The sequence below is a fragment of the Terrapene carolina genome, unplaced genomic scaffold (assembly GCF_002925995.2).
Source record: "Terrapene carolina triunguis isolate 2854851 unplaced genomic scaffold, T_m_triunguis-2.0 Scaffold88, whole genome shotgun sequence".
In the NCBI taxonomy this organism is placed as follows: domain Eukaryota; kingdom Metazoa; phylum Chordata; order Testudines; family Emydidae; genus Terrapene; species Terrapene triunguis.
Window position 1 is genome coordinate 5,350,308 of NW_020664439.1, and position 25,495 is coordinate 5,375,802.

The window sequence follows — 25,495 nt, forward strand, 5'->3', positions numbered from 1 at the left end:
TGGGAGGTGGTTTTCATGTTCTGTGGGGGGCGGGGGGGGGTTAGTGGCTCTGTGACTTTTTGGCGGGGGAGGGCAGTTACAGATCGTATGCAGCGGTCCTTGTCCTGGATCACAGAGCCACGCAGCAGGGGATCTGTAACCCTCCTCCCCCTGCCATAAAGTCACATAGCCCCCACATACACGCAGTCCCACTCAGGAGGGCTGCCAGGCTACGTTGAAACAACCAGTCCGCTACTGTGAATCCTGTCATTCCTGGAGTTTAGAAGGATCATTTGCATCAGTACAGTACACCCGCTCCCCACCACAGTCTGCGTCCCCGGTTTCAAAGATTCCCGCGAAAACAGTACTAAAGACAACGGTGTTCAATAACAAAAGTAAAACTGATTTTATTATTTTGGAAGGGGGTGGAGGGGGTCTGTAACTGGAGAGGATAGTCATCCTTAACTGGGTAAAGAAACGGGGGCAGGTTCAGCTTCTCTGTACAGAAAGTTAAAAGTCACGGGTTACCCTGCTCACTGTGGAACCTGGCTTTCAAAGCCTCCCGGATGCACAGCGCGTCCCGCTGGGATCTTCTAATCGCCCGGCTGTCTGGCTGGGCATAATCAGATGCCAGGCTATTTGCCTCAACCTCCCACCCCGCCATAAAGGTCTCCCCCTTGCTCTCACACAGATTGTGGAGCACACAGCAAGCTGCAATAACAATGGGGATATTGGTTTCGCTGAGATCACAGCGAGTGAGTAAGCTTCTCCATCTCCCCTTGAGACGTCCAAAAGCACACTCCACCACCATTCTGCACTTGCTCAGCCGGTAGTTGAAGACTTCTTTTTCAGAGTCCAGGGCGCCAGTGTAGGGCTTCATGAGCCAGGGCATTAGCGGGTAGGCTGGGTCCCCAAGGATCACTGTAGGCATCTCCACATCCCCAAGAGTTATTTTGTGGTCCGGGAAGTAAATACCTTCCTGCAGCCGTCTAAACAGACCAGAGTTCCTGAAGACGCGAGCGTCATGAACCTTGCCCGGCCATCCAACGTTGATGTTGGTAAATCGTCCCCTGTGGTCCACCAGTGCTTGCAGCACCATTGAAAAGTAGCCCTTTCGGTTGATGTACTGGCTGGCCTGGTGGTCCGGTCCCAGGATAGGGATGTGAGTTCCATCTATAGCCCCACCGCAGTTTGGGAATCCCATCGCGGCGAAGCCATCTATGATGACCTCCACGTTTCCCAGGGTCACTACCTTTGAGAGCAGTACCTTGACGATTGCGTTGGCTACTTGCATCACCACAACCCCCACGGTAGATTTGCCCACGCCAAACTGGTTCGCGACAGACCGGTAGCTGTCCGGCGTTGCAAGCTTCCAGAGGGCTATGGCCACTCGCTTCTGGACAGTCAGGGCTGCTCGCATCCGGGTGTCATTGCGCTTCAGGGCAGGGGACAGCAACTCACAAAGTTCCAGGAAAGTCCCCTTCCGCATGCGAAAGTTTCGCAGCCACTGGGATTCGTCCCAGACCTGCAGCACTATGCGGTCCCACCAGTCAGTGCTTGTTTCCCGTGCCCAGAATCGCCGTTCCAGAACATCCAGATGACCCATTGTCACCGTGATGTCCTCGGAGCTGGGTCCCGTGCTTTGTGAGAGGTCTGTGCCCCTCTCAGAGTTCAGGCCCTCACCGCGGTGCCGTAGCCTCCTCGCCTGGTTCATCTGCATCTGCCTCTGGGAAAGGTGGATGATAACCTGCGAGGCGTTCACAAGTGCCACAACTGCAGCGATGGTCGCAGCGGGATCCATGCTCGCAGTGCTGTGGCGTCCGCGCTGTCACTGACCCGAAAAGTGCGCGAACTGATTTCCCGCCGGCGCTTTCAGGGAGGGAGGGAGGGCGGTAGTGACAGACGGATGACGACAATTACCCAAAAGCACCCTCGACCCTTTTTTTTTACCCAGAAGGCATTGGCGGCTCGACCCAGAATTCCAATGGGCAGCGGGGACTGCGGGAACTGTGGGATAGCTGCCCACAGTGCACCGCTTCCAATGTCGACGCTTTCCCCGTTAGTGTGGACTCACAAAGTCGAATTACTGTCCTTAGTGTGGACACACAAGTTCGAATTTGCAATATCGATTCCACATATTCGATTTAAGTGAAATCGAACTACCCTCGTAGTGTAGACATACCCTCACTCTGTTCTGGTGAGATTTCAGAACAACTGGTTTTGCCTGATCCAGCAGGAAGTTAGCCAGGCAGGAAACCGGGCGAATTTGAGCACTGTATCTCGCTCCCAGAACAAACAGACTGCTGAAAAGCTGCTGCAAAAAATCAACAAGAGGAATCAAATGTGGGCAATGAAGGAAAAAATGAAACACCGTGCCTGAAGCTGAACAGAAAGGGCACTGTGCAGACACTGAGGGGTGATATGTTCACAAAATGATTGGTTGCTACAATGCTGTGCAGGACCCTCCACTGCAAGTCACCAGAGTGCTTAGACAAAGGAGGTTTATTACAGCATCCTTCAAGCCAGGGCCATAGAATCACTCAAGGACAGAGCCATCCTCCAGGTTGTATTGGGGAGATCACAGATGATGGCATAATCCTGCACCTTGCACGCACACCATAGAGCTGCTGCTTGGTCATGGCTACAAAAGGAACGTTTACCAGACACGTCCAGGACAACAATCTGCCTGGCTGCACAAGGATCTCCTCTATGGAAGGGGAAACAATCAGTGAAGGGAACAGAGGATTCCTCACAAAAGGACAGTCCTTGCAAAAATTCCCTGCAAATACCAGAGCAGCCCATTGAGGGAGTGCCGCCTGGAATTCAGTGAGAACCTTATCCAAAAAACACACAGATTGGATTCTGGTCTGAGAAGCAAAAGCTGCTGCCGATTTTCAGTATGACCCACATGGAACAATCAGGTGGGACAGCTTTGTCAAGCCACTTGGAGTAAAGGCAGAAAAAGCAGGCTCCTGGAGGAAAGCGCTTCAGAGGGGGAAAAGTGGATTAAGAACAGTGTCTCTTCCAAGAGCCACAGGCTAAAAAAAGAATGGAGGCAAATCTAGACTCTGTACTTGACCAAGTGCCAACAAAAGCAAGTAAAGGTCAAAAACCCATCCCCCCAGCACAGTGGAGGAGAGAGAGGGCAAGGGAATCAGAGCACAGCAGCCGTTGAACAGACCGCAGGTGAAAAGCCACCACCCTGCTGACTAGGTCAATGAGCCCCTGGCTACCCTCATCTAGTGGCAGGAACAGCAAAGCAGGGCACAAGCAGTGGTAACCATTCCAAAAAAAGTGATTCATGTGCTTCTGAATCCGGTCCAGGAGACCTGGGGGAGGTCTCAAGGCTGTTAGCAATCAAAACACATCCCTGAAAAGAGAGTCCAGGAAGGAGCCAGTGCTATTTCTGCAGGTAGCCCTGTATCTTCTCCTCAGCCCCTTCCCATGTATTGTTCAAAACAAAATCCCCAACACCTTCATCCCAGAGATGCCCCATTGTAATTGTTGGGGCAGCAGTCGGGGACTGCTGCATTGCCAAGAGCCCCATAAAATCAAATTACTCTTACTTAATTCGAGCAGAGGACACTTGTTCGTATATTTGTGAACAAGCACAAAGCGCCTGCATGTCACCTTCAGACATGATGAAAACTGTCGTCTACACAGGCCAACAAATAAACCAGGAAATCATCAGCATAGATCAAGCCAGTCAAACAGCTTCTAAGAAGGTGCAGGAATGGCTCCAGACACCAGGCATATAACTTCCCAGACTGAGGGCACCTTTACATATGCCCCTGCAGACTGGGGAGCAGCAGCTAAGACCCCCATTAATCCTTAAGACACTAAAAAAGTTACGGTATGATAAAAAATATGACATGAACACTAGCTTCTAACATTTTTAAAAAATAACTATGGTTAACTCTATCAAAGACCTTCTCCTTGTCCTCTGAAACAAGCCCTACATCCAGATTAGAAAGTTTGCTAACAATAAAAACATCATTAATTAAGAACAAATTATCAAAAATACAGCTATTAGGAATAGGATATATTTGATCAGGGTGTATCAAAGAGTCCAGGTAGTCCTTCAGCCAATTGGCTACGGCCCTGGATATAATCTTATTATCAGAGCAGAGAAGGGAAAATAGATCTCCAATTCTGTAAATCACAGAGGTTCTCTTTTCTGTGCAACAGGGAAATCACTACTCTGGGGCAACTGAGAAGGAGCTTTTTCTCCTGGATACACTCCAGCACCAGTGGAAAAAAGTCAGGACCAATAAGATGTCGGAAATGTTTGTAGAATTCAGATGGCAGCCCATCAATACCTGGGGCCTTGCCTGTAGAGAGCTGTTGGACTGCAACAGAGAGCTCCTGTAGTGACATCAAGGCACCACTGCATCTCACCAGTTAGATTAGTAACCCCTGATGCAGCTCTGCTGGTGCCAGCATGTCATAGGTTTCAGGCGAATACAGAGTACTGTAAAAGGAAACAGTTGCTTTCTGGACCTCAGCAGGGTCAGTCATCAAATGACCATCCAGCAGCCAAAGACAAGAGATCTGCTGATGGTCTGTTGTCTTTTTTCTCCAACCTGAAAATAAAAACCTTCTGGGAACATGAGTGTCCTATAGCTGGATAAAAAGAGCCCATCTCAGGGCCCCCTGCATCTTCTCTTCCAACAACTATCTCAGGAGTCAGTACATCTCATTTAGAGTTTGGTGATCTGTACCAAGGTCATCATGGTTGCCATCTGCAAGGTTGCCATGAAGGTCCACGATATCTCATTCCAGGGCACTAGTGGCCTGATGCAAGGACCATGTGGAGGCCTGGATATGCTGCTAGCAGAACAGTTGGATCTGGACCATCTCGACACCCCACCGCTGTCTTAAGGATTCATATAGGGGCTTTTGCTGCCGCCAAGCTCCCAAACCACAGTGAATATCTGGGTGAAATTCAAGTCCTTTAATAATTTGCTGTTAAAGCACCATTGAGAAGCACAGGCAGGAAGAGGGAGAAATACACTGATCAGACAAGTGAGTGGGAAACACCGAGGACCAAACAAACATATTCACACTGTCCTTCATGGTATAAAAGTGATCCAGTTTAGCATCTGAGATGTGTTTGGGAGTAGCCTTCAGCCCACAGTACTGCCTAACAGTGAGGTGAGAGAACCTCCAAACATCTACTAGCCCAAAGGTCTGCAGGAGACAATACACTTCTCTGGCTGCCTGAGGGTGTGGCTCCTCATGGTTCCTATCTAAAACATAATCTACAGTGCAATTGAAATCACCTCCCAGGACAATAATAGTATCGGGTTCACAGCCAAGCATGGAATGGGCAAGTCTCTGAAGAAAGGAGAGACAATCTCACCCCACAGTAGGGACATACACAGTAAAAAGATTAAAAACAACAATGCCAGTATGTCTCTCCAGCTGGAGGAACCGGCCCTGCACAACTTCTTTACAGACAGGATCTACGCCCCTGCACCCCAGGAAAAGAGAACAGCTACCACAGCAGTGACATTAGAGTCATGGCTCAAGAAAACTTCCCCCTTTCCATTCCTTCAACCAGTTTCCCTGATTATCAGGGTCTGAGTGGGTCTGTTGCAAAAGGACCAGATCAGCCCATTTTTGTCTGAGAAATTCAAAGAGTTGTGCCCTTTTATGACCCAGCAACCATTAATATTTAGAAGGCCAAAGTTGAGCAGCACCATGGAGACTAGAAGGAGAGAGTCAAAGAGCAGAGAGAAACAGTGGAATGTGGAAGTATCTGGGAAAAAATGAGCCATTGGGAGGCCAGTATATCTTGAACAATCCCCACATACTTCCTCACCTTGCTCAACAACTTTTTGAGAAGGAAACATTTCCTATGATCAACCGAGGTATCTTTCAAGACAAGGGCAGCTAAGTGAACAAAGGACTGTAAATCATAAGAACATAAGAATGGCCATACTGGGTCAGACCAGAGGTCCATCTAGCCCAGTATTCTGTCTTCTGACAGTGGCCAATGCAAGGTGCCCCAGAGGGAATGAACAGAACAGGTAATACATCCCCTGTCGCCCATTCCCAGCTTCTGGCAAACAGAGGCTAGGGAAATCAGGGAAATAGGCCTCAACCTCAAATCCCCACTTTCCTTTAGTGCTATCCAAAAAGTCATTAATCTCTTGCATACTGTACCTACTCTTCCTAGATAGCTGACTGGCTGGGGCATCAGGAACCAGTGAAGAGTCAGTGACATCATCAACAATCTCTTCTAGCTCCCTCAGACTCTGCCAGCTCAGAAGAACATTGAGCTACTATTGTAACATTCTCATTTGCGAAGGAGAGAGATTCAGTAGGAGCAGCTGTCATATCTATTTTCCCAAGAGTGGAAGGCAGTACAGTCCCAGGCTGGGACATAGTGTCATCACTGCAGTATACAGGATTGTGGACTTGAGGATTTACCATCCAAGGGGAAGACAGCACGCATGGAGAACTCTAGGCATGGAGCTACCCTCCCCAGCACAATGCTGTCCTCCTTCTCAGGACACACAGCTCCATCCTCAACCACTTCCAGAATCTCATGTGCCTCCAAAGTCTTAGCCCCTTTAGAAACAGTCCCACATAAATCCATCTCATCAGAGTGTTCTTCACCCCCATCTCTAGAACCTCTCTCTGCTTCCTCTGCAGGGAGGTGCTCCTCAACCTCCAGGACTTGCTTCTTTCCAAGCACAAGTGATGGGATCACAACAGAGGCTTCTTCTGGGGAGGCTGCTCCCTAGACAACAGCAGACCACATATGGCGAGTGGGAGGATAGAATCTGGCGGTACAGATGCAGGCTCTGTCTCCTGCTGGTTCCTTGATGTCCCAACTCCCTCCCCACTATCCTGGGATCCCATATTCTTACCAGAGGCCCCCAAGCCAGAAGTGCATGGGCAGGAACCTCTCAAATGACCAGGGTCTCCATGCAGGAAAAAATTCATATTTGCAGAGGTAGCAAACACTGTATAATCTGTCCCATCTATGTGGTCCTTTAACACCAGGTTCAAGGGCTGTTCACAGTTACTTAGAACCACATAATCCTGGCACTGGAATGACATACCATGCCGGCCATTTGGGTTCTTGCAGCCTAGCGGAATCATCCCGACAGCAGAAACTACATTCCTATAATGGGAGCAATCAGACACTAGAGTCACTGTGAAGGAAGGGAGGAATGGTGGGCACTGGAAAGGCTACTTTAGTAGCAGGAGGAAACAAGAGGAAAACTGGAGCAAAAGACTCCTTGATCCAGAGTCCCTCCTGTTCCAAATTATTCACAAACTGCTCTTGAACCAGGAAAATCACTATAGATTTACTCATTCAAGAGGCAGATTTTATATTAGCACAGCCAATAACCTTACCTACACTCAGCAACACTTCCTTCACTGTGCAGGAGACAGCAGGCACACATCAAACCCGTTGCTTGTGGGTCCTGTGATTTCTGAAATTAGGGAGAAGCATCACTTGATCTGCCATGCAGGGCCGTCTCTAGAGATTGTGGTGCTTTACACAGCCCCCCTGCAGGGGGCGTCCCAGGCCTCTGCAGAGGGTGGGGGGCGTCCCAGGCCTCCGTGGGGGGGGGGGGCTGCACCCAAGGGCTTTGGGAGGCAGGAGCAGTGCAGAAAGGCAGCAGGGGTCAGGCGGGAAGTGGAGCGACTCGGCCCCAGCCTGCTCCGCTCTGCTCCCCATCTTGGGGGAAGAGGGGGAACCACCCCCCAGCACTCACCGGCAGCGCAGCTGGGAGCTGGCGTAGCGTAGCGGGCTGGGGCTGGGTCGCTCCACTTCCCGCCGCCCTGTAAGTGCAGGGGAGGGCCCGAACCCGACCCCTGCTGCAGTCCCCCAGGACGCATAGCTCAGGGGATGGAGTTTGGGGGGGATGGGGCGGAGTGGTGGTGGGGCTGGGGCGGAGCAGGGGTGGGAAGAGGCGGGGTGGGGGCAAAGCAGGGGCAAGGGCTGAGGGGCAGGGGTGGGGCAGGGGCGGAGGCAGCGTTCCTGGGCCCTGTTGTGCAGAGCCCATGAGGGGCCAGCTTAGCCTCGGGGGATCGGGCTGGCCGCTGGAGTTGGATGCAGCACGCAGCTGCATAGGGTGTCCCAAATTTCCTCGTGCCTACGCAGCTGCATAGTTTGCATATGGGTAGGGACGGCCCTGCTGCCATCTGCGTGAGTCAGGTTGAATTCAATCCCCTTTTATTCCTGTTGAGAAGGAGAATCCACTTTGCTTCTCTCTCTCTCCAGGAGAACGGGGCAAGAGAAAGATGTCAGTCTGCCCTCTTGTCACAGTCCAGATACCCTCCTTACTGTAACATGTTTTTGTATGTGAAATAGAGATTATAAATTGTTTGTGCTTTAGAATAAGTTATACTTTATGCCTTTACATTTGGTTAAGGTATTTGATCATGTATTAGATATGGAGCCTAAAATTAAAAATGGCGTGCCTGCCAAACAACAGCTCGACTCCATCTTTGTTTAGCTTCTTGTTGAAGTTTTGTACCCTTTTGGAACTTTGGCGGGAAAGGCAGCCAACGGTCAGCATAGAACTGGTTCAAACAGGTTCCAGCAGGAGAGCTGCCAGTTTTACCTCAAAACTTTGGCGTGCTTGTGCCTATATAAACTCTGAGCACCCACTGCCTAGCAGCTGTCCATCCTAGAGGCAGCCATGGTACCATTGTATTTACGCAGTAATGTGGACCAGAAGATCAGCATCTGAAGACATCAGCATTAAGAACTGTGACTGTGCTTACCAATCTCTGAACTCCACATCAGTTTCAGAGAAAGGTACAGAGGTCCTGTTGATCGCTCACGCTCAGGTGATCGCAGAGCCAGGCCTCTCTTCAGCATCAGCAGATGCTATTGATCTCCCACTAAGAAGTGGTTGAGACCCAGGGTCCATCAGTCACCTGTGACAACAGTGTTGTACCATCTGCTGCTTATCGACACCTAGGAACAGTGCAGTATCTGGGGTATTTTGTTTTAGGTTTATTTGTTTATTGCCAAGATACCTATTTGGTTGGGCCTGGGTTTTAGACCCAAACTGTCAAACCACATCTCACTGTAGTCTCTTATTAAGTTATCTGTTTGAAATAAAGCTGTTATCTGTTTACTTTATTCTTCTCGCTTCTTTATCCATTTGCATCTCGGGATAGGGAGGTACACTATCTTTCGCTTCTAATCCCGTGGTGATAGATACCAGATAAGGGTCCAAGATCCTGCTAATTGGCTGCAAGGTATAGCTAGCCTATACCATCCTCACCAACATAGTTAATGTTGCAGGGTTAACACTACTCCCCTGTCACGCACCATTCCCACATGCTGAATAAAGAAGCTTTCCCCTGTTGTATTCATTTAGATGGAATAAGTGGGCCAAAGATGTTAACATAATCTAGTCACTGTCCAACATTAAACAGTGTTAAACAAGATTTAGTATACAGAGACTTCAGCCTGCTTCGTACCATGGCTCAAACACCATTCAAAATCCTTTTAACCTTTTATTAAAGATATGGAGAAGAAAGAAAAGGAGTTAAAGCAGTTGAAATATAAAGTATTAAGTAAGGCTTTCATTTTCACAAAATTTCTTGTTCCCTTTTCCTTTAGCTACAGAGAGTTTTTAGAAGGAAAAAACATCCTTTCGGGGAAGAGAGAAGTTAGTTGAGATGAGCTGGATCTGCTCGTTACTGCTGTTTTTAAAGTCTAATCCCATTTCATCTCAGGTGATGGTTGGGATTCAACTGGAGCTGCCAGGGCTGTGTTGTCCTCTGGATACCTCTCTCTGGCCTGACCCGGTCAAGACATCCCTCAGGATTATGATGAAGGTCCAGAGTTCCAGGAGACAGTGAGGATGGAAGCCATGATGGGTAAGCTCACTCCAGTAGTCTCTGTCTGTTCTTCTTATACTTCCCACACACACACCCCGTCTCTTTGTTTAAGAACACAAAAAAGGAGTGATTGGTGGATAGCCCATTCCCTCATTATTTTGTCCACCAATTAAGCCTTGTTTCTGACACACCAGTTTTGGTTCACTGATTTCTGGTTCCACATCTTGTTTGCATCAAGCATGATTTTAACAGTCTTTGAACCGATCAGTAGGCCTTTTAGTTTAGACTTATTCAGTTTTTCTGTCTCCTTTTTGTACCTTTTACCATCAACATTTATGATTGTAGGTTATTGTTACATTTCATGAACTTTTAAATACTTTTACAGTTGAGCTCATAATTAAAGTAAATCTGTAGGCACAATTATTACAACACCCCAACTCATTACTGCTTTCTTCAACCTGCAGAGAAGTGAGCTGTTTGTAGGTCTAAATTTCCTTGTACTGCTGCCTCCTTCATCTGTTACGGGTTCACTAGCACTGGTAGCAGGTGAGGACATGGCAGATTGTGAAGAGCTGGGCATGCAGAGAAACTACTACCTAAATATAACCAGGAATTATTATACTATTTCCTCTTCTCCCCATCTCTACAGAGTGGGAGGGAGAGTCTGAGTGACATCTTGGCCCCTGTTTTCCTCATGCAGTGAACTAGCTATGCACTCAGGTGCCTTAGAAATCCAGCGGTATTGTATGTTGTTCTCATACAATCCTTGGAGCCAATCTTGCCAAAATTACAGCTTTTCCTGAAGTGAGCAAGAAGGAAAAATCCTGACATTTGTGTTAAACACAATTAAATGGTGCCTACTGACAACACTGTGTATATTGGAGAACAGAGATTAATTGGGGGAGATTGTAGCTGGAGTAGATGAAGTAAGGATCCTCTCTTTTTTTTTTTTTAACTATTTCCTATTTTGGAGCCTATTTATGAGAGGAGTGTTGCATGGACATTGTCATATTCATTAGTCAGTTGTGTACTTTCCTAATATATATTGGGTAGGCCCCAAAAATACATTTGTAGATTTTGGGGGACACAGAAGCACCAGATACAAAATGCAACAGCTGAAGAGAAAACAGTGCTTTAATTTGAAAGATATGGTACTGTCAGATTGCAAAATTATACTCACTCAGGGTGAAGGTTCATTTTTTTGTAAGAGGAGTAAAATATAAATTGTTGGTTTTTTTCATTATAATCTTGATAAAGGGAGTTGAGTAGATTTTGGATTTAGGCCGCTAAAATTACATGATAATTTGTAAGGCTGCTTGTCACGGAGTGTGGGGGGACACAAGGCCCTGCACCCCCGGCTTCCTGCGATTCACCATGACTCTCAGCCAGCCAGTAAAGCAGGTTTATTTAGATGACAGGAACACAGTCCAAGACAGGTCTTGCAGGCACAGAAAACAGGATCCCCCCCCAGTTAGGTCCATCTTGGGGTCCCAGGGCCCCACAGCCCCCTTGGGAGGTCAGAGCCTTGTCTGCCTCCCAGCCATTCCACCAGCCAGCTCCTGAAACTCTCCCTTCAACGACCCCTCCCACAGCCTTTGTTCAGTTTCCCGGGAAAAGGTGTCACCTGGCCTCTAACCCCTTCCTGGGTTCTCACGTTACATGCTCAGGTATCTTCCCTCAAGCCCAGTCTCCCATCCCCCAATGCAGACCGTCCTAGCCAACCTCCCCTGCCTTCCCAGCCAACACTCCCCACTCAGCATTCAAAGACCACATTAAGAACAGTCCCAGTTCGTCACGTCTCTCCCCCCTTCGAGACCGAACTGAGCGAGGTCACTTTAGCCAGTGACCCGGGGAAGTTCGAACCTACCCCCATTCCCGTGGATGCCCCAGCATCCCTCCCATTCCTTGGTAAGAATTACACCAGGCCCTTCCAGTTTCACGCCCCCCCTTAGGTCGGGGGTGCTCGATGGCACTCGTAGTTCGCATGTGGGAAGGTTTATGCGGCCTGTGCCCTTTTCCCACCCCAATACCCCTGGGGTTCCAACCTGGCTGGGGTCTTCTCCCAGCGTTCCAGTCTGGAGGTCTGTGATTCGGACTCTCTTGGTTCAGAGCCCCCCTTTTAACCTTGGCCACCCTCTGGAAAGGCTCCTCTATGCTGGGCAAGGGTCCTAAAGCCGTTTTCCCCTTGTCCCGGGCCTTCCTCCCCCTCTGACAGGGGTCACAGGATCGGCAGTACTGTTGGACAGTAATAAAGACCCCAGGGCAGTAAAAGTTCTGTAGCAGCCTCTGCTGGGTACGCCAGGTTCCCTGGTGCCCTGAGAGGGGAAAGTCATGGGACCGGTACAGCAGCTGGCGGCGATACTTCTGGGGTACCACCAGTTGCCTCCTGATCCCCCCTGACTCCATTTTCCCTGGGGGAGCCCATTCTCGGTACAGGAACCCTTTCTCCCACAGGAACCTTTTCCGGCCACCTCTCCCCATGGTCTGTACCGCACTGAGGTCGGCCAGGTCCCTTATCTTCCGCAAGGAGGGATCTTTCTGCAACTCGGCCTGGAACTCAGCAGCTGGGACAGGGATGGCCACCCGCTCTCTCTCGCCGGCTGGGTCTGAAGCCGCAGCCTCCCTGAGCCATGTCCCTGGGTGTTCCCTCCCCACCAGGTTAGGGTCCTGCGCCTCAGGCAAGGCCCCCTCCCCAAGGCCAGGGCGCCGTGCCCCTCGCCAGCTCTGACTACGGGTCACAACCAGGGCACCCTGGGGGTTGCTTGGCCAGTCCTCCAGGTCCCCCCCCATCAACACCTCAGTGGGCAAATGGTGGTGCACCCCCACATCCTTACGGCCCTCCTTGGCCCCCCACTTCAGGTGTACCCTCACCACAGGCACCTTGAATGGGGTCGCACCCACCCCCGTCAGGGTCATGTAGGTGTCGGGCACCACCCGATCTGGGGCCACCACCTCGGGCCGGGCCAGCGTCACCTCTGTGCCCATATCCCAGTATCCATTGACCTTCCTCCCATCCACCTCCAGGGGAATAAGGCACTCTCCCCAGAGGGACAGCCCCGCGCCCACCCTGTAAACTGAAAACCCTGAGTCTGGAGCATCCAGCCCCCCAGAGGAGCTGGCCTGGAGCTCTCTTTCCTCCTTAGCAGGTGGTACTCTGCCAGCCCCCCTTCCCTAGGAATGCTGCCTCTCGCTCGGCTGGGTCTGTACCCAGTCAACCCTCTGTGGGTTCGGTCTGCTCAGTCTGGCCACAGTGATAGCCGCCCATGTCCCGTGGGTCCCCTCGAGCGGGTCTGATGGCCCTGACGCTGGATGTTCCCCTTTGGTGGGGGTGTTCCGTATTTCCCCGATGGGAGGTCCCATGGTGACTCTCTCTCTGCATTGTGATGGGCCTGTTCCTTTGGGACTCCTCCCTGTTATCCCCTGCCCGACTGTTCACAAACTCGTCGGCCAATTGGCCTGCGTGCTGCGGGTTCTCTGGCTTTTGGTCCATCAACCATCGCCTCAGGTCGGATGGGCACTGCTCATACACATGCTCCAGTAAGAATAGGTCAAGCTGGTCCTCTTTAGTTTGGGCCCCAGCTGTCCACTTGCGGGCATACCCCTGCGCCCGGTTGGCTAGTTGTAGGTATGTGACCTCATGGGTTTTACGCTGACTCCGGAACCTTTTCCGGTATGTCTCAGGGGTCAGCCCAAACTCGCAGAGCAGGGCCTTTTTGAACAGTTCGTAGTCCCCTGTCTCCGCCCCTTTCAATCGGCTGTACACCTCCCTGGCTGTGGAGTCCAGTGAGGGGATGAGAAACTGGAGCCTGTCTGCAGGGTCAACCTGGAGCAGCTCGCAGGTATTCTCAAAGGCCGTCAGGAAGGTATCCATGTCCTCCCCCTCCTTACACTGGGCCAAGAAGCACTTATCAAAGCTCTTTGCAGTCTTGGGTCCCCCCTCACTCACCGCAGCCGGGGCCCCACTGCTCCTCAGCCTGGCCAGTTCCAGCTCATGCTGACGTTGGTCCCGCTCATGCTGACGTTGTTTCTCCTTCTCTTCCTGCTCATGCTGATGTTGTTTCTCCTCCTCTTTCCGCTCCTGCTTCAGTTCTTGCTGCCTTAACTCGAGATCTTTCAGTCTCAGCTCCCTGTCATATTCCAGTCGCATCCGCTCCCGGGACGGGGAGCTCCACCGGGACGATCCCCTGCTGGCCGCCGGGGTCAGGGTGCCCTCGGTATTCGCTGGGCTTCCCCCAACCCCTCCCCGAGGCATAGGTTGGCAGGGTCTCGGGATGTCCTCGGCAGCAGTCTGACCCCTCCCAGCCATGTCAGGCCCCGGGGCCCACGCTGCATCCGCTGGGCGGCTTCTCTCAGGGACAGGGCTCGGTTCATCCAAGCGATCCCTCTCCTCCAGCTGGGCAATTAGCTGTTCTTTGGTGGACCTCCCAATGCGCAGCCCCCTCTGCCTGCACAGCTCCACCAGGTCGCTCTTAAGGCATTTAGCATACATCCTCCTGCTGGCCACTCGCCAGCCTGTGCTCTCCGCTTTCCATCGTTCCAGGGAGACCCCTAGTGTGCCAGCCCTTCTTCAGGTCACCACCTCTCTGCCAGGGTCGAGCTGCAGACTCCTTCGCCCCGGGACCGCTTGCTGTGATCCCCGGGGGACCCTGTTACTGCAACAGTCCTTCTCTCTGGTCACACACTCCCAGGGGTTAATCGCCCCCTGAACAGTCTCTGACTCTTCAGCCCACCTGGTCCCTTCGTTTTACTGCTCCCCAGTCACTTACTTCAGGAAGCGCCATCCACGGGGTGCAGTAGATCCCACTGCTAACACCAGTTGTCACGGAGTGTGGGGGGACACAAGGCCCTGCACCCCTGGCTTCCTGCGATTCACCATGACTCTCAGCCAGCCAGTAAAGCAGAAGGTTTATTTAGATGACAGGAACACAGTCCAAGACAGGTCTTGCAGGCACAGACAACAGGACCCCCCCCCTCCCAGTTAGGTCCATCTTGGGGTCCCAGGGCCCCACAGCCCCCTTGGGAGGTCAGAGCCCTGTCTGCCTCCCAGCTATTCCACCAGCAAGCTCCTGAAACTCTCCCTTCAGCGACCCCTCCCACAGCCTTTGTTCAGTTTCCTGGGCAAAGGTGTCACCTGGCCTCTAACCCCTTCCTGGGTTCTTACATTACATGCTCAGGTATCTTCCCTCAAGGCCAGTCTCCCATCCCCCAATGCAGACCGTCCTAGCCAACCTCCCCTGCCTTCCCAGCCAACACTCCCCACTCAGCATTCAAAGACCACATTAAGAACAGTCCCAGTTCGTCACACTGCTACACTGTATATCAGTGGGTGTTGGAGAATATTTTTCACTGAGCCTCTCATTTTCTTCTTGCCTGTTGTGCTTCCAATTTCCTCTTCACTAGTTTTTTCTTCTTTCAACTAAATCAGAATTGAAACATTGACTATCGAACAAGAAATCTAGTTTAAAAATTTCACATATGAATAATTTCCCAATATATAATGTCCTAACAGTCAAGGGCATAAATCAGAACTTTTGTGAGCACTGATGGTTGCACTCACCAAGATTGTGGGCTCATTTTTGGAAGTGGCCTTCTGAAAATATTACCTCAAGTTACAGCTAAGGACTAAATTTTCACTGCAGTTAAGACTATTCAGTTCTGGTTCCATTCAGAAAATTCATGTGTAAATTATACATGCCAACAAATGCCTGGATGTATCTACATTTTAGATGGGTGGTGCAATTATTTTTGGGAAGTTGGCCCTTGATAGTTGCTAATGGTTTCAAATACCAACTTCAACTCTGACCATGGACTAAAATGGGCAGGCAAACGACGTGACACGGATGTTTGCATCGCTGTGGTCTCTTTGAACTACATCTCCCAAGTACTTCTGCCGCTGTGCTCCCACTGGCTGGCGTGTCACTGACATCATGTGTTTTGGCTTTGGCAGGTCACATGTTTCTCAGGGTCTCCTTTGTTTTGAGTTGAGCTGGAGCTAGAGAGACAGCCCTAAAACAAAAAAGGCAGAGCAAGAGCACAAGCAGCAGTCCCACTTCCCAGCACCAGCAAATCTGCAGGAGCCAGGACTGAGAGGTAACGGGTGTCTGTACGTAGCTGTCAGCGAATCACAGCGGCAGTCACCCTGTGTGTTGGGGGGCTCCAGGGGCTGGGGCCAGGAGCCGTGTCCCAGCACACCAGGTTGTCTGCTGCCAGCGGGGACGGGTGTAAAGCAGCCTGGGGCAGAGACCATAGACTTTAAGCCCAGAAGGAACCATCGTGTTCATCTTGTCTGACCTCCTGCCCATGGCAGGCCACAGAGCGTCACCCACCCGCTGCCGTGACAGACCCCTACCCCCACAGCTCATGGCCAAGGGAGCAGGAGGCTGAGCCTGCCGTTCTCTGGGCGCCTAATAACGTCCCCCCCCCCCCCCCCCACACACACACAGGTGAGTGTCAAGTTCCCCTCCCCGAGCATCCGGTCTCTAGGTACGGAGCGGTCCCCAGCCTGGCGGGGAGAGGGCGCAGGCTGGGCTTGCTGAGGGGGCCCGGGGCTTGGCCGCAGGGGGACAGGCCTGGCCCAGGCGCGGAGCCTCAGAGAACCGGGCTCCTCGCCGGGGGCCCCCCGTGCCGGCTGTGTCAGTCGCGGCGGGACAGCGGCCGGTAACAGTGGGGGAGTTCGTTGTGGTTGAGCCGATCACAGGGGATGACCCTTTCTCTGGGGGAAGAGGTGCTGCCCCCCCCATAACAGTAACCCCTTCGGGCCCGGCGAGGTACTACAGGGCCTAGAGAGGGCAGTAACGTTCTTTCTCTCCCCTGCTTGGCGTATGTGGACTAGGGCAAACCACAACGGAGGGAAGGGGTGGCGCTCCCCCCCTCGGTATTTAGTAATTTGGATCCTTCCTTCCTTGTTCTCCTCCTCCTAATAACAACGGTGTTGGGGGGGGGGTCAAGGGTACTGGCGATTGGATAAAACGGGAGCAGGAGGCGGGACTTTGGTGCTGCTTCGGTCTGATTGGGCAGAAATATTCGGGCGAGGAGATGGGTTGTCGCTAAGGCTTCGCCGGGTGAAGGTGAGCTGGAGGGCGCGCGCGTGCGCACACGTGGCAGCCCATGATGCTGGTGGTGTCTTGAGGAAGCCCGTTGTAGTAACGCGCATGCGCACACCTTGCGGTGGCCCGTGGAGGTCGGGGTGGTTATCATCTCTGGCGCCAGTCTGAGGCGCCCCCCCCCCCCCCCATCCCCTTGGTTCGCTGCCGGACGGTCTCCAGCCGGAGCCCGAGGGAAGGGGACTGGCGGGCCAGGCTGTAGGGGGATGTCGTCCAGGCCGCCTAGAGTAGTTGTGTAGAGCGGGCTCTGGGAGGGACCGACCCGGCTCAGCGCGGTGCGGGCCATGTCGGGAAGTGCCAGGTGTGGAGGCCAGGGCTGCTCCCTTGTGTGCCTCCCCCTGTGGCCCTGGCAGTGGTACGCGCACAGCGCCTATGGCTGCACCCGCCCTTGTGTTGTGATTCCAGTAACAGGCTGCCAGTTAACTAGCTCCATGTAAATACTAGAAACTCCGCAAACATGGCTTTTTTTTTACCTGGAACAACTGTTTGTGGAGGGCTATGTCTTCACTAGCAACGTTAAAGCTCTCCCCGCGCTATAAAAAAAAACCACCTCCAGGAGAGGAATAGCTACCAGCGCTGTGCCGCGACTACACATTAAGCGCTGCTGGGTGAAGACGTTGCCAATGAAGACGTGCCCATAGTAAAGCCTTGACCCTCTTTTGCATAACAGAATCTCCCCGGTATAGACAGACCCTGAATTGCATGTTAGTCTGAACTAGTTTTGAAATGCATTTGTTAGGTCTGAACTGCCATTTAAACTTTTTTTAAAACTTACGCAACTGTGCCTGTTTAAAAACGGGTTGTTTTTTTAAATTTCTAGTGTAGACAAGTCCAAAGTGGGATTAAATGAGTATTAAAATGAGATATTTGGCAATGCTTCTCAAAGCAGTTAAGTGCTTCCTGTCCCACACTGATTGTCCTAAATAATTCCAAATCACAGAGATTAGAAACAGAGGGGTTGTTTAGTTGACAGTGACACAGCAACACAACTGTCTCTCTTTCACATATATTGTTTCTATTGCAAATAATCTAGAGTCTTGTAAATCATGCACTGGGAAGAGTGGTACCAGGCTTCTATTTTTGTAGTACTATTCATACTGACAGTACATAGAGTAAACAAGTTATGAGTACATTGCCTCAGCCTGGGAATATCGCCACATGGGCCTCACAACTCAGTTAGGCAAAACTCCCATTGACCTCAGTAGGCCTTTATGTTGCAACCTTTTGTAGCATTTTTTGCCGTTTCACTCTTGTATGGGGAGAGGGGGTGGGGAACAACAACCTTGAAACACTCTTGGATTATAACTGTGCTAATATGCAGTTAGCCCTCAGGGCACAAAGTATAAATAGAATCCTCCTGATAATACCTGGTGAAATAGCACTCAAGTTTCAGGACATACATTTATAACGTATGCAAAATCTGTATTTAAATAATGTTAGGGCTGTGATGCAATCAGACAAAAGCCAGTAACCCACGCTCTGCCATTGACTCAAGTGGCTGTAAACAGGAAAAAGTCAACAGTGTAAATTGAAGACAATATCAGCCTTCAATTTCCTGGCTTTTGTCCATGATTTTTACCGCCTTGATGGTACAATGCATCTTTTTTCTATTTCTTTGTTTCTATGGGATTTTTTTAACAAAGAAATATTCAGGTGTATAAACGTAAGTATAAAACCAATCTTGCCATTGTTACACTCTCAAAACTCCCACTGATTTAAATTAAACGTGACATAAGGAAATCCCATTGAATTAAGGCAGTAGGAGTGGTTTTAGTGTACTGCACGTCAGTTCTTCAGTCACAGATTTCAAGAGCATGCAAGACCTGAATTTCTAGTGTAAAAAAACAAGCAGAAAAAAACTCTTAAAAATCCCTGAAACTTTTTAGACCTTTTTAATGTCACACAGAAACAAAAAAAGAAACATTTCCCCCCTTTTATACATCACTTTTTAAAAGTAGACTGAACAAAAGTTAGAGAATATACTGTAGGGAACAATCCTATTTTGGTCAGAAGGATGGACTAGATGAACAGTCTTTTCCGTATTTGATTTATGATGTCCAGCTATGTGGAATAAAGCACATCCACTGGATATGTTTGTTAAAATAATCATTAAAATAATTAAAATGAGAATTAAAATCCAGTTATTAGGCTTCAGCATAAACATTGGTATTTATTTAGTTGTATTACAGTAGAGGCCCACCCAAGGTCGTTGCACTAGGACAGTGCTATACAAACACATAGCTTTGTCTTGACTAGGGTTAAAGGTGTGTTGTTAGAGTAGATAACACCTAGTACTACACACATTCCAAAACTCCTAGGGTGCAGCCAGACTATGGATTTGGATTTTGTTTGTTTTTACCATGTGTTAGTAATGTGATAAAAAAACACCTGTTTTCCTGGTAAAGACAAGGCTCCGGGCCAGGTTTACATTAGCAACTTTTGCCAGTGTATTAATGTTGGTAAGGGTGTGATCTTTTTCTTATGACATTTCTATGCTGGCAAAAGCCCTAGTGTAGATGCAGTTATACTGGCATAAAAGTGCTTTTGCCCATGTGTCTTATTTTGCTCAGGGAACCAGTATAAGCTATCCTGACAAAAGCAATTTTTGCCAGGGCAAGCTGTATGTACACTAGATGGGTTTGCCAGTAGAGGTATACTGACCGTAGACTTTCATTAATTTGGGGTGCAGATTACACAAGTCACTAATCACAGGTTCTTTGGTCAGGTGGCTACTTGAAATTATTATGAGATTGGTGGGCCACACATAGAAACTTGAATTATCCAAATAAATCCAAAGATAATCGTTAGGGCTGTCAAGCGATTAGAAAAATAAATCATGATTAATTGCTCTGTTAATAATAGAATACCATTTATTTTAATATTTTTGGATATTTTCTACATTTTCAAATACTGATTTCAATTACAACGCAGAATACAAAGTGTATAGTGCTCACTTTATTTTTTAGTACAAATATTTGCATTGTAAAAATGATAAAAGAAATAGTATTTTTCAATTCACCTCATACAAGTACTGTAGTGCAATCTCTTTATCAGGAAAGTTGAACTTACAAATGTAGAATTATGTACAAAAAAAACTCTGCACTCAAAAATAAAACAATGTAAAACTTACAGCCTACAAGTCCACTCAGTCCTACTTCTTGTTCAGCCAATCGTTACAGACAAACACAGTTGTTTACATTTGCAAGAGATATTGCTGCCTGCTTCTTGTTTACAATGTCACCTGAAAGTGAGAACAGGCGTTCGCATGGCACTATTGTAGCCAGCGTCGAAAGATATTTACTGATCAGATGCGGTAAAGATTTATATGTCCCTTCATGCTTCAGCCACCATTCCAGAATACATGCTTCCATGCTGATGAAGGGTTCTGCTCAATAACAATCCAAAGCAGTGTGGACTGCCACATGTTCATTTTCATCATCTCAGTCAGATGCCACCAACAAAAGGTTGATTTTCTTTTTTCATGGTTCGGATTCTGTAGTTTCCTCATCGGAGTGTTGCTCTTTTAAGTCTTCTGAAAACGTGCTCTATACCTCGTCCCTCTCAGATTTTGGAAGGCACTTCAGATTCTTAAACCTTGTGTCAAGTGCTGTAGCTATCTTTAGAAATCTCACATTGGTATCTTCTTTGCATTTTGTCAAATCTGCAGTGAAAGTGTTCTTAAATCGAACAACATGTGCTGGGTCATCATGCAAGACTGCCATAACATGAAATATATGGCAGAATGCAGGTAAAACAGAGCAGGAGACATACAATTCCCCCCCAAGGAGTTCAGTCACAAATTTAATTAACGTACACCTCTACCCCGATATAACGTGACCCGATATAACACGAATTTGGATATAACGCGGTAAAGCAGCGTTCCGGGGGGGCGGGGCTGCGCACTTCGGCGGATCAAAGCAAGTTCAGTATAACGTGGTTTCACCTATAATGCGGTAAGATTTTTTGGCTCCCGAGGACAGCGTTATATCGGGGTAGAGGTGTATTATTTTTTTAACAAGCATCGGCATGGAAGCATGTCCTCTGGAATGGTGGCCAAAGCATGAAGGCGCTTACAAATGTTTAGCATATCTGGCACGTAGATACCTAGCAATGCCGACTACCACAGTGCCATGCGAACACCTATTCTCATTTTCATGTGATGTAAATAACAAGCGGGCAGTATTATCTCCCGCAAATGTAAACAAACGTGTTTGTATTAGTGATTGGCTGAACAGGAACTAGGCCTGAGTGGACTTGTAGGCTCTAAAATTTTACATTGTTTTATTTTTGAGTGCAGAGTTTTTTTGTACATAATTCTACATTTGTAAGTTCAACTTTCCTGATAAAGAGATTGCACTACAGTACTTGTATGAGGTTAATTGAAAAATACTATTTCTTTTTATTATCATTTTTACAGTGCAAATATTTATACTAAAAATAAATATAAAGTGAGCACTGTACACTTTGTATTCTGTGTTGCAAATTGAAATCAAATATTTGAAAATGTAGAAAAACATCCAAAATACTTAATAATTTTCAATTGGTATTCTGTTGTTTAACAGTGTGATTAAAACTGCGATTAATCACGATTAATAAAAAATTTTGAGTTAATTGCGTGAGTTAACTGCGATAAATCGACAGCCCTTATAAGCATTAATACACAGAAAACACATAAAGAATAAAGCAGTCCCTGCTGACATACTCACAATATAGCAGAGACTTGTGAAGATAGAAGAAAGAGTCAGTGCAGAACATCATAACTGGGATGTAATGCTTCCGGCTTCCACCATCTGATCACCCCGATGCACACACCAGAGATTGGGCATACATCTTTTTTTATACTCCTTTTCCCTGAGCACCCACACACCCAGGTACCATATTTAGATTATTTTCCAGCCTAAGGTTCATGTAGGGCTATCCAGAAAACCATAACTGGGGTTCTGATTGCTGACACAAGCCACGTGCCTCAGTACATTTCCTAATATTTCTAATGCATCAATGCAATTAACTTCATGTTTACACATACTAAAAGTCCCCCTGGTTTTTGTTCTTTTCCGGTTTACTTATTTATTACAAGATCTATATTGCAAAAGTCCTTATAACCTAAGCCAAACACTCAAGCTAACTTATGTCAACTGTTTATGCTAACTGCTAGGCCTCACTAGGTCTACTGCTGATAGCAAAGCCTATTTGAAATAATTCTTTATAGTGTGTTTCCCCTACTTTTATAACAGCTGTTCTTAAGCAGCTTAGTTTATTTTAACATATGAATTAACAATACAGAAACTCCTCAACAAGGGTTTCCAAGATCAGGTCGGGCTTCAGTGGTCAATCTGGCAAACCTTTTATAATGTAGACTTGGCCTTAGGGCTTGTCTACACTTGGGCCAAGTCTACACTACAAAGTTTTGCCTACACAACTTATGTCAGTTAGAATATGAAAAAATCATCCCTCTAGCAAACATGCTGGCAAAAAAAACCCATGTAGATGCAGTTTATCCTGCAAAAGAATCTTCATATGCTGTAGCTTACGTCATTTAGGGAGGGTATATATAGCTATAGACACTTACTACAACAACAAACAGGTTCTTCTGTTGACCTAGCACTGTCTACACTGGGACTTAGGTTGTCTTAACTACATCTCTGAGGGTGCGGATTTTTCACAACTCTGATGAATGTAGCTAGGTCAACCTTTTTCTAGTAAAAAGCAACAGAGGGTCCTGTGGCACCTTTAAGACTAACAGAAGTATTGGGAGCATAAGCTTTCGTGGGTAAGAACCTCACTTCTTCAGATGCAAGTAATGGAAATTTCCAGAGGCAGGTATAAATCAGTATGGAGATAACGAGGTTAGCTCAATCAGGGAGGGTGAGGTGCTCTGCTAGCAGTTGAGGTGTGAACACCAAGGGAGGAGAAACTGCTTCTGTAGTTGGCTAGCCATTCACAGTCTTTGTTTAATCCTGATCTGATGGTGTCAAATTTGCAAATGAACTGGAGCTCAGGCCGGGCTGGGCCTGAGTGCTCTGTGTGGGCTCCCGGCTGCACGGCCCCGCTGCCGGCCCGCCATGGGGGAGCTGCGCGAGGTGGAGGGCAGCGTGCTGCGGCGGCTCCTGCGCCGCGAGCCGGACGGGCCGGGCCCCGGGCGCTGCCTGCTGCTGGACTGCCGGCCCTTCCTGGCCCACAGCGCCGGCTACATCCGCGGCGCGCTCAACGTGCGCTGCAACAGCATCGTGTGGCACCGCGCCAAGGGCGCCGTCAGCCTGGAGCAGATCCTGCCGGCTGAGGCCGAGGTGCGCGCCCGCCTGCGCTCTGGCCTCTACTCCGCCGTGGTGGTGTACGACGAGCGCACTAGCCCTAATACCACCTCCCCGAACAACATTAGCTGTGCTGACAAAAGTACTCTTCGGTCGGAATAATTGGGTTTACACTGGACTGTTTTTTTTTTTCCAGCATAGCTATATTGGCTAGGGGTTATGATTTTTTACACTCCTAGCCAATATAATTATGCTGGCGTAAATTTGTAGTATAGATCAGGCCTACCCCATGGAGTTATTCAGGAACAGTTGTTCCTAAATCAGGCAATGTGTAGCATAGCCCTTAGACAGCATAGACTTTAACATGTGCTAATGTGATGAAATTGAAGCTTATGGGGGAGCTGTATGAGATGGTCCCTGCCCCAAAGAGTTTAGATGAATGGGGAAATTCACATCTCTCCAATCTATTGTTTCAGGTTGTCTGCAGACTCAGGAAAAGAGAAGCACAGTGGTTCACATTCCAAAAGTTTTCTTCACAACTGTAAGGGTAAACATTTACAGTATTTATTTTTTACAGAAAATGGTAGGGCCACCAGAAAAATGCCAGCTACAACAGTGATTGGTACTATATGAATACCAAAGATGAATAGATAAAAACAAGTTGGAACAGCTTTTTGCCTTTTTCAGTTAACCTTTGGCTCAGCTTAATTAAAACTTTTTTTATTATGAAGTAGCTGGGTTTTTCAAGGGTTTAGATCCCCTTGCGCAATACAAGAAATTAAGATTATGTTAGGGAGCAACTTTTCTTGCCAATTTTAATTACAGAAGCACAAAAGGTATGTCACATCTGTCAAACTTTTCCTTTCATATAATTTTAAGCGTATCCAAATTATGGGTAAAACTTTGGTTTAAAAAAAATTAACTCACTACACAAATCTTATACACCAAAGCAGCGTTTTACAGTTGATGTATAGTGCACTTTATAACACGGGATTATAAAAGTGACATGAAAGACTGCTGTACTGGAACAGTGAAAATTTATGATCTTGGTTCTCCAGTGAGCTCTGCCTGGCTCAGGGGTTTACCTACACATAGCTCATTGCAGGATCAGGGCCTAAATATTAAAGTGACCTCAAAACTTGTCAATGGAAAAAATGGATTGTTCTTTCTGACTCAATAAATGAACATACCTTCTTTGTGCTGATTTAAGGGCCGGTTTCACCAAATCTTCCGCATGCAAGTCTTCCTTACTCTCACAAGTAGTCCAGTTACCTCAGTGTGACTCTCCATGTAAATAAAGATTTACACAAGGTCTTGCCATTATTTTTCTTCTATGTATTATGTCATTTTAGAGATGTAGGGGTTGCTTAGAAACTTTACTCTTTGTGGGATTTTTCATTTCTCTCACTTTAGCTTTAGTTAAATTTGTGGCAGAGAACCTGAAACTGAACACTTAGGGTTTGTGTACACATGGAAATATTCAGGAATAGTGTGGTCACTCTTAAGCCATGTCTACACTACTGGCGCTACAGTGATGGAAGGGCTTTTTTACTGTCGCTGCAGTTAGTCCACCTCTCTGAGCAGCGTAGCTAGGTCAGTGGACCTAGCTGCACATACATTGGGGTTAGGTCATCTTAACTTCGGCACTCAGATGTGGGAATTTTTCACACCCCTGAACGATGTAGCTAGGTCGATCTAAGGGCATGGCTACACTTGCGAGTTAGAGCGCATTAAAGCAGCCCAGTGCGCTCAAACTCAAAACGCATCCACACTGGCAAGGCACGTAGAGCGCTCTGACTCCGCGGCTAGAGCGCTCCTGGTACTCCACCTCGGCAAGTGGAATAACATTTGATGTGCCCCCGCTGGAGCACCACGGCGCCAGTGTGCACACCCTGGTCTGTTAATGCGCTCTGATCGGCCTCCAGAAGTGTCCAACAATGCCTGTTCTAGCCACTCTGGTCATCAGTTTGAACTCTACTGCCCTGCCCTCAGGTGACCAACCATCAGACCCGCCCTTTAAATTCTCTGGGAATTTTGAAAATCCCCTTCCTGTTTGCTCAGCCAGGCGTGGAGTGCTCTCAGCGAATCTTTCCAGGTGACCATGCCTCCACGTGCCAGGCGATCCCCAGTATAGAGCAATGGCGTGGTGTTGGACCTCATCAGTGTTTGGGGGGAGGAAGCTGTCCAGTCCCAGCTGCGCTCCAGATGTAGGAATTATGATACCTTCGGGCAGATATCAAGGGACATGATGGAAAGGGGCCAGTGCACTTAATAAAAATGGCAGGTCACAGGGGCGGCACCGGAGTGGCTGTTTGCCTCGCGGGCTTTGCGGTAGGCATT

The 25,495-nt window shown here is 48.5% G+C and overlaps 2 protein-coding genes across 5 annotated transcripts in view; both read left to right on the top strand.

The window, feature by feature from the left end:
• Positions 1-15,777: 15,777 nt before the first annotated feature.
• Positions 15,778-25,495, top strand: part of KLHL24 (kelch like family member 24) — a 42,505-nt gene continuing 32,787 nt past the window's right edge. The window contains exons 1-2 of one of the 4 annotated variants that reach the window (XM_024216834.2): positions 15,778-15,904; positions 23,632-23,696. The gene's annotated coding sequence lies outside the window, so the exon portion shown is untranslated. Of the gene's footprint in view, positions 15,905-23,631; positions 23,703-25,495 lie in introns of all 4 variants that reach the window. The other 3 variants (XM_024216833.2, XM_024216832.2, XM_024216836.2) reach the window with 3 other exon arrangements.
• LOC112118490 (dual specificity protein phosphatase 4-like) lies at positions 22,967-23,328 on the top strand. Its single transcript, XM_024216837.2, has one exon. The coding sequence runs from the start codon at positions 22,967-22,969 to the stop codon at positions 23,315-23,317; it is 351 nt and encodes a 116-aa protein (XP_024072605.1). The 3' UTR covers positions 23,318-23,328.

Bases quoted from the DNA above. Each gene is read 5' to 3' on its own strand.
- LOC112118490 (XM_024216837.2), top strand. From the start codon at position 22,967: ATGGGGGAGCTGCGCGAGGTGGAGGGCAGCGTGCTGCGGCGGCTCCTG.